Here is an 8,925-nt window from a genome sequence, read left to right as displayed (position 1 = left end):
TATATGTTCCTACCATCACTCACATTCAGTAAGAAGCTAAAATATTACAGGCAAGTCTAGATACACTATGACTAGTAAACAATGAGCTATCTATATACAGGTTAACCAAACTTTATAGATTTCACACTATGCAAGAGAACACAGGCTAAACAACAAAACAAACCCAAAATGTTGTTAAGTTTCAAAATCTACGCAGCAACATCAAGTCATAATACAGTAATGTCCCCATGGAATACCCCCAGGGATATATTAACACTATTCGTTAGTGTCCAAGAGCTTCGGTTTGGTTTAAGAAACTCCTAAGATATTGACTTTTAAGTGAATATCAATGATTTTGCTATTAAAGACTCTGGTGATTTTTGTTAAAATAACATTTCACAGAATCTACAAAGTTTGGTACATAGTAACAAGATCTACAGAAATAACAAGTCTACAAAGTCATTGTTACAGATAAAGAGTACACAGGAATGGAGACAAAACTGTTGGTATTGGTGCCTTTTGTGCAATATCACGTGTGTGGGGGGTGGGAGGGAGAGGATACAAATGCATTTTATCATTCTTGTTTAATTTTTCATAGCAACCCCAGAATCAGCACATACCCTTATAACCAATAAAAAGACACAGTCTTTTTACTAGCCAGTCATAATAGCTATTTTACCATCTTGGTTTTCAATGGCAACATGAGTATTTGCGCAATTAAAAACAAACATAGGGAGGCAGGGCAAGGAAATGACACAAAGTTAAAAAATGCACAAATGAATTATGACATAAAGAGCTTTTATCCAGTTAGTTCTTACTGAAAAATAAATTCCTGAAGTACTGTATGGTCCAGTGCTTGGACCGTGAGACCGTCGGGTGGGAGAGGATTCAACATGCTGCCTCCTTCCCAAAGCTGGAAACCCAGTAAAAAATGGGCAATGCACTTATATTTGCACACAGCTGCCCTCAGTACCCACAGATAAAGCAGTGAAATGGAAGAACAGCTTTGGCAAAGTGGCAAATTCCTTCTTTAATCTGAAATGAAGTTACATACGGATACAGGGCATACATCCACTCAGTATGCGCCTGCATGCGCCGTGCGCGCACAAAAAGTATTGCTTGGCAGACTGTACTCCAAAGCTTCAGCAAAAAAAAAAAACGCAGCTGCATCAAGAGTTTGCTTCATTACCTCCAACCCTCTCTCAAAAACCAGGGAGATCTCCCCATCGCCCCGTCACATCTGCACCACAGCTTCCCACAAAAACAGAATACCAAAGGAAGAGGACTTCTCCCAACTCCATCCCTGCAAAAGCTATCTACAATACATCCAAGGAGTGTTTTGATAAGTGCAGGGGCACTTCATTGAAAAAGTAAACATGTTGGCAATTTGTAAAGCGGCTGATGTCTCAATACAACTGTTCTCTCTCTCTCTCTCTCTTTTAAGAGCATAGGAAACATAGAAAAACCCACTTTCCAAATCCTTTCCATTTGCTTTGTGCCCATACCGTGCAACAGGAGCAGAAATCAAATTTAAACTCAAACATTAAGGCGGGAAAAAGAGGCTTTTACAATACCATAGATAAAATGCATAAATAAAAAACACCAACTGTAAGGTAAGAACATGAACATTTTTTCAAGTACGTTAAACCCTGAATTCAATGAGGCAGAAGTTCCACTGTTAAAGTGACTAAATTCGTACCAGCGGCAGACATCCCCCTCCCTCCCCAACCCGACCCATAACGTCTTAGTATATACAGTCACTATGGTTAGAAGCTCACTGTCAATGATTTTCTAATAATGACATCTTCCCAACACCACCGGCACAGGTTAGAGGTAAGAGCTGAGGTGGAAAGACCAATGAAACACCCAGCTCCCCCTTTTTTACTTCATGTAAGTGGACTTTCCAAAGGGCTATTTCTCACACCACATCTTAAGTGCAGAGATGCGCACTTGAGGGCATAAAAACAACGTATGAAGCTTGTCTCTGCATTGCATATACTAAAGAGATCATCTATGTAGTGCTTACAAAGACTTGTTTTAAAACACATACTTGACATGGATACATGCGCACAGAGTTGTGACGTTGCCCGTATCAGCCAATGTTTGCCTTCAAACGATACAACCCAAGTCACATTCATGTCAACAGATACTTTTTCATGTAACTGCCAAGACAACACTGTAGGTGGAAATCTCCAGTACATGTTACACATTATGTTCTTACCACCTTATCCTAAAACAAAACCCAAAGCTGGTCACAAATTCTTCATTATTATTATTAATTAATATTCAAATTATTCATTATTATACAAATTAGTTTAAGGGCTACTCCTCACCGCAGACGTGTTTCCTAACTGTTCAACATTTGCGCAGTTTCTGAACCCTGTAATGTTTTAAGAGACACTGCAAATATGTGGGTGACACACGGGGGTGGGGTTGTGTATGTTGCATCCACCTGCCATTTCCCTGGTGCATGTGCACTGACATGTCACTCCTTCAAAACATGACATGAGACACATGGTGGACATTAGAGAATGTATCTACAATGTAGAGTGTGGCCTTGAACAGCAAAGGCCTTTGGGAGATGGTTGCACATATTGCTGTTTTTGCTCTTTTCACGTGCCCGCTGACGAAAAGCGTCGCTTGGGACAGTGCACCTGCGCCACCATGACTGCAATGCGAGAAGCCATCCTGAGTCCCTGGTGAACATTAACATGATAATTGAGCCATAAAGCCTCCTTAATACTACAATTAGCAATCCTGAGATGCAAGCATACTCCACTCTTTGAACAGCTAAGATTACGAGACCAGAAAGCCGCAGTATTCTAGCGTCTGCCCCACTATGGAGCAAATCAGCAGACATTCTGCTCTTAAAGTAAGGTGCATGATCTACGGGGAACGTCCCAGTAATGTAAACCCTAAACAGCTCTAGACGCAGCCCAGGTTATCACTTGTGCATACAGAATTCTAGCCATCTGTAGTAACCGCCTGTCAAAAATTTCGCACCTCACCTTCACAAGTCATTTGGTAGAAATGAAAAAAAAAAAAATAGACTGCAACGGATAAAGTAATTGTGCTTAGTCCACCTCCCTGCCAAAGAGTTACCAGACAAGCACACACAAGTGGAAGGCAATGCCTGTTTATTAGGCAACCAGCCTTCAAATGTGCAGATCTCTAATCGGCTCAACCCCATTTCCAATAAATGGCTTTGTTTCAAGAGCTCCCCCCCAAAAGTCAACTAAGTTATTTAAAAAAAAACCCACAGAAACATTTGAAAATTCAAGAGAATGCTGCCATTTATCATGCTGAAATACTCTTTTATACCGTGATTAGTATATTTTATAACACTATTTTAAAAAAAAAAAATCATATAGGATACTGTAACTCTGCTTTGTTAAGTCTTTCGGCTGCTTTTCAATTGTATATTTTGCTTCTTTAAAACCCAAGTGCTAAAACCTCAATTCACTAATAATAATGAGATTTTTAAAACACTCATGGTCTGCCCAGTTTAAGATCCAAGTTAATCTCAGTTGGATGCAAACCTTAATGGGGTTCAAAAGTCTCTTTTATCCTAAATAAAAACAAAAGCTACCATCCAATGTTTATTAAAAAAAAAAAAAGGTATCTTCACCTATTTTATGCAGCTTTCAGTGGAGGGTGCCAGAAACAATTTAAAGTGACATAGCAGTAGAGTATCTATTTATTCTAGGGTTAGAGCATGCTTCCCCTTGGGTTAAATGGAATATTTGCTGTAGGGACTGGCTAGCAACCAACCTTCCAATGACCCCACAGTTTATACTTTTGATTTATACTATTTTTTAAAGCCACCTTTCCCCAAGGAAACTGCACTCAAGCCAACATTCAAACCAGAACAATTCTCCTGGGTGCCACCATTTGTGGTTGAAGGTTTCTTAGTCAACTGCAAAAGGCTTTCCCTCCTATTTAAAACCAGACCAAAAGGCCAGGGCTGAAACTCTGAAAGACAGCTGGGAGAGGCAGGGGAAGCTGCAAGGGAAGGGGAAAGAAAGAAAGATACAGTGTGAGGCACCAAAATGGTTGTGTGTGAATCCAGCCCATTTGGATGTGGTAATGCTCACTGCTTTACCCATTTGGATGTGGTAGGAAGCTCCATGGTTAGTAGCTTCCTACATTGCAAAACCTTCATGACACCCACTGCCTACAACAATTAACTCTTCTGGGACTAGTTACTTGTCCTCTCAAAATGCACTGTCAGGGATTTGGGCACTGCCGAGCCATTCTCTTTCTGTCAAGTGACAAGGCAGTGTACGGAAGAGAGCAAAAAGGAATAGGTATATATATATATATATGGTGCCTGCAACATTCTGTGCCCACCAGACTTCATCAAGTGGGCAGAGCAGCTCTGTAATAATTGTGACAAGGAAAGCATTGAGTTTTGGATGAAAGCAAAATCCTCTCCCACAGAGCTTCTGACACCTTCCCCCCCCTGCCTCCAAGGTGTCAAATGCAACATCCAGAAAACTAAAATCTAACTTTTTTAGTACACAAAAACAAAACTGTAGTGTATTCATTTTTTTTTAGCATCGTCCTTTAGTGTAATCAAGAGGCTTGGCATCATCTTCCAGTTCTCTGTGCCATTCAACTAAGCCACAAAGATCTTCAGGGACACACAAACAAAACCACATTGTCTTCTGGGGGACGATGACAATGACACAGCAATTGAAAACTCATTTGAAGCTAAAGGATATTTCAGTGCTTTAAAGTTATATAGTGTTATTCTATGCCTTCACAAATAAGGAAAACAGAAGTTTCTTTAACCTTAGATTACAGATTTTTTTTTTTTTAAGGAGAATATAAAGACTATCAGAAAGTCTAAGAGCAATGTAATCCAGGCCTCAAAAGGAGATACCTGCCCACAGTCCATTTTCTGGCCTGGCCAGTCAGTGTATGAAGTGTTATAAGCCAGCTAAGCGCCTGCACAATTGAAAAATAATTCCTTTCAGGAGACTTTTAGAGAGCAAGTAGGAGTACAATGTTGGCCATTTCAGTGCTATACCAATGTCTTGTTAAGAGCTACAAACAAGCAAAGTTCTGAGATATACATACTGCTTTGTATGACTGAGTATGCCAGCATGGGTCATTTTAGACCATGTATAGTTAAGGAGGTGCTTTTATAAGAATGCAGTATTGGATTAAAACCAGGTGACCATCCTTATTCAATGAAGAGATACCATTTGACCAAGCCACACATCCAAGTCAACTCCAGAGACCTAGTATGAATGATACAGCATTCCCAACTTTCTAGTTCCTCCAAAAAGAGATGAAGGTTGAACCAAGGGAAAAGGTTATTGGATCCCAGACAAGTGCCATGAAATTAGCAGAGTTGCCATTTAAAATACACACTCTAGAGGCCAAATTCTGCCTCTGAAACTCATCTCATAAAGCATAATTTTAGTGGATACCCCTACAGGGTCAGGCTACAAGCCCTGTATAAGACCCAACAGCAAGAATCTGTGGTAGCCTGGCTACAGATCAGCCTTGGAGCCCAAACTGCGTAGACAAGAGACCCCCATTTTGATCTCCATAGCATGGCAGACTTGCAACAGACAAGGATCACACTGTTCCAATCTCCAAAATTCAAGTGCAGTGGGGAAAAAAAAAATATGACCTGTACATAATTAGCCTGAAGGCTGGACAAAATGTGAGGCTCCCACAGACTGCCTGCAGCCCTTCAACACACGTTAGTGGATTATTTATGGGCACGAGCCACCAGAAACTTCTCTTGCACAAGCATTGTTGAAATGAAGTGGGGTTCTAAACACCTGCACAGCGGAAGCTCCTGGTGGATTTGTGCTTTTTGGAAGTTGTTGAATGTGTAGCATCAAACAGAACATGTTTCAGGAACAAGCGGCTCACATCTAGTTTCCTGTGGGAGAACCTCTGGCACCATGATCATCATTCACTCACTGGAACGTTAAAAATGACACACACACACACACACACACACACACCCCCAACCTCCTGTCTCAACACTCTTGTCCTGGTAGCCTTATTGGAATGAAGGCATCTTGCTGTCAAGTGCCACAGTAAGCTTTTGTTCCACCCCCTAACAGATTTATCCGAAAGGCCACTAGTGTGGTAAGGGAGCTTGTTTCTCAACAAACTAGACAGAAGAAAATAATGTTACAGATACATATATCAATAGATACCGGGGCTGGAGTTGCTACTCCTTTCAGACACACTGACTGTGTAATAGGACCAGAAAGCCTCAAGAGTCCATTAAAAATTAAATAAATAAATATCTTGCTATGTTTGGTTTCTACACTCAAAGAACTTATTTAAACATGTTGTCTTTTCCCCCCAGTGTCAGAAGGTTTCCTCTTCTTAACGACAACGACGACAACAACAAAAAAAAAAGGTGGCCAAGATTCCTCCTTCCATTTTGCAAGAGCTTGAAGAACATGCTCAAGGGCAAACGGATTGGACCACAGATGCCACAGGCCGCTAACCACAACTGGAGAACGGACGGTCCCTGTTTGAATTCCGCGGAGGCCGTTCCGAAGACAAAAGAATGTGGCGCCCATGGCACTTTATCCAAATTCACAACAATCCGCCGGTGTGGGTCGGTGTGTGTTTTGTTTCAAAGCGCAAGTTTATTCCTGTGACTCTTCCTCGGGACTCTGCTGTTCCAATCGGCGTTTGATCTTGCTCCAATACTCTGGTGCCACGGGAGCCTTAGGGTTGTGTTCAGAGCAGCACAGACGCCCATCCAAGGCTGAGGCCACAAGTGCCCCTTTCTCATGATCCTTGCAGTAAGAATGAGGGCAGAACTCGCAGAATGAAGCCGCAGGACTGCCACAGATGGTGCACTGGTGCCACGGACAGTCCCACTTCCCTAAACCCAGCAGGACAGAGTGAGAGAAGAGATAATATGTTAGCACAGGCATGAGGAAGCAAATACAGGGGTGTTGTATACTTGGTCTCACTCCCAGGGTTTTGGGGTGCTCAGAGTTGTTGGTTCTGAACCCTAGAGCCCTCAAAGATCCCTGTTTGGTAGTACTGCCACCACCCTGTAAGAGCCAGTGTCTCAGTCCAGGGACACCGAGACCCTCTAGGCTTAACTATATCCCTTGTAGGCACTGAGCACTTTCTTTACTTAAAGTCTCAGTCCTCAAGTTACTAGTCCACAATGAGGATTTTAGTTAGCTTGCTGAACGGCTAGGCAGGATTCTGAACCTTTGTCCCCAACAGACAATGAACCAACATGGTAAAAAGATTTTTTTAAGTACATGGGGTTACAAAAGTTACAAAAGTCAGCAAATGCTAGAGGCATAAAAACTTCTAGGAAACATATCAGCATAAAACAACAAAGCTAACTGGCTAACTCTATTATTCTCTAACCCTCACCTGGGTCAGCTTCTTTTGTAGATCCTCAGGTCAGTTACCTAAGAGGCCACATGGTCCTGGCGGGGCAGGATGTGCACCCACCACCTATTTCACCAAGAGACAAAAACCAAAGACCCTGTCCTCAGGAAGTGGGGCTGGATGCTCGCCCTCTCAGCTCTTCCCTCCCCCCTGGAGATCTACAGCTGCATTCCATCCTTGATGGGCATCTTTCTGGCTGCCTAGGTGCTACATCACCTTCCATTGAGTTGTAAATTCCTAGCAGCTAGGAAATGCAAGCCACTTCTGTGTTACTGTTTTAGCTTGGTTCAGGCTTTGCAATGCTACTAGGCCTAAACTGTACATATTCATGACAAGGTTCCCCCCCCCCATAAATGTGGATCCTGTATCCACGTATTATCTCATTCACAGATTGGGTCTGTGGTCCCCCCCATGCGCGCCTTCCTCACCACTGGAGGGTCCTCTGAGCCTAGCAGAGGCCAAAGACGTCTGCGGCTTCCCTGGGCCTCCTAATGCCTTATAAGGCATTAAAAATGTCACTTCCAGTTTCACAGAGAAACCAGAAGTAGGGTTTATTTTTTTTTACCCCAGGCTCAGTCTGAGCCTGACAGAGGCCATGGAAAGATGATGTCTGTGGCCTCTGCTGGGCTCAGAAGACCCTTCAGAGGTGTGTTCCCCTCACCTCCAGATGGCGGGGGGGAGGGCATTCCCTGGTATCCGTGGTTTCAGTTAACCCTGGAGGGTTCCGGAACGGATAGCGGGGCAAGTCTGTATACTGTAACCTGGCTGCCCACAGTTTGCTGTTACATGAGTGGGTCTCAGTGTGACCAGAGCATAGACCTGACCCAACCACACTCAAGACTCACAGCAGTACAGACAGTCACAAATTAAGGTAGCAATATAAATTCAATCAAGGAAACACAAATAAAAGCCAGGCAGCAAAATATCATAAAAAGAGCAGACAGTAAAAGTAGAACTCACCCACCCAATCCCGCCTACTCTCAAAAGACCAACCTAAATAAAAACAGCCCCTACCAGAATATCTGTAAAGAGGGGGCTATTCTTAGCTCATGTGGGAAGGAGTTCCACAAATATAGTGCTACCACAGAAAAAGTCCTACTTCTTTCCTGCCAACCCCAAATTCCACAAGAGGTGGCTCTCAAAGCAGGGCTCATCAGATGACCTTAGGGGACAGGATGGAACATATGGAAGTTCTGGTTTGGAAAGCAAGAGCAATCATGGTTTACCAGGTCAGATGTAACAGCACACTATGACCCACACTGCAGAGGAACTTACTAACTGAACTGGTGTGCGGGGCTGCCAAGGACAGAACTTGTAAATGGGTCCCAGAAGGCACCTACCAAAGGGCGGCTGTGTCAAGTTAAGGCAGAGGAGGTGGTATGCTTTGGGACAGTCTTTTTTGTCACACATGACCAGTTCACCCCCATCTCCACACTGGAAACAGTTGTCCTCATGCATCTGCTTCTGCTCAGTTTTTATCTTCCGCTTCTTTTGCTTTAATTTTGCATTCTTTGCCTTCTCTTCATTTGCTGTTGCACATGCCGT

At 42.9% G+C, this 8,925-nt stretch overlaps 1 protein-coding gene across 2 annotated transcripts in view; it reads right to left on the bottom strand.

Moving 5' to 3' along the window:
- Nucleotides 1-1,691: 1,691 nt before the first annotated feature.
- NSD3 (nuclear receptor binding SET domain protein 3) overlaps nucleotides 1,692-8,925 on the bottom strand; it is a 96,042-nt gene continuing 88,808 nt past the window's right edge. The window contains exons 23-24 of one of the 2 annotated variants that reach the window (XM_066639210.1): nucleotides 8,721-8,925; nucleotides 1,692-6,850 (exon numbers count right to left, since the gene is read on the bottom strand). In XM_066639210.1, the coding sequence (XP_066495307.1) occupies nucleotides 6,609-6,850; nucleotides 8,721-8,925 (447 nt within the window). In that variant the 3' untranslated portion in view covers nucleotides 1,692-6,608. The remainder of the gene's footprint in view (nucleotides 6,851-8,720) is intronic. The other variant, XM_066639211.1, reaches the window with a different exon arrangement.

The sequence above is a fragment of the Tiliqua scincoides genome, chromosome 11, assembly GCF_035046505.1.
Source record: "Tiliqua scincoides isolate rTilSci1 chromosome 11, rTilSci1.hap2, whole genome shotgun sequence".
Classification (NCBI taxonomy): domain Eukaryota; kingdom Metazoa; phylum Chordata; class Lepidosauria; order Squamata; family Scincidae; genus Tiliqua; species Tiliqua scincoides.
This window is presented reverse-complemented; position numbering and strand designations above follow the sequence as displayed.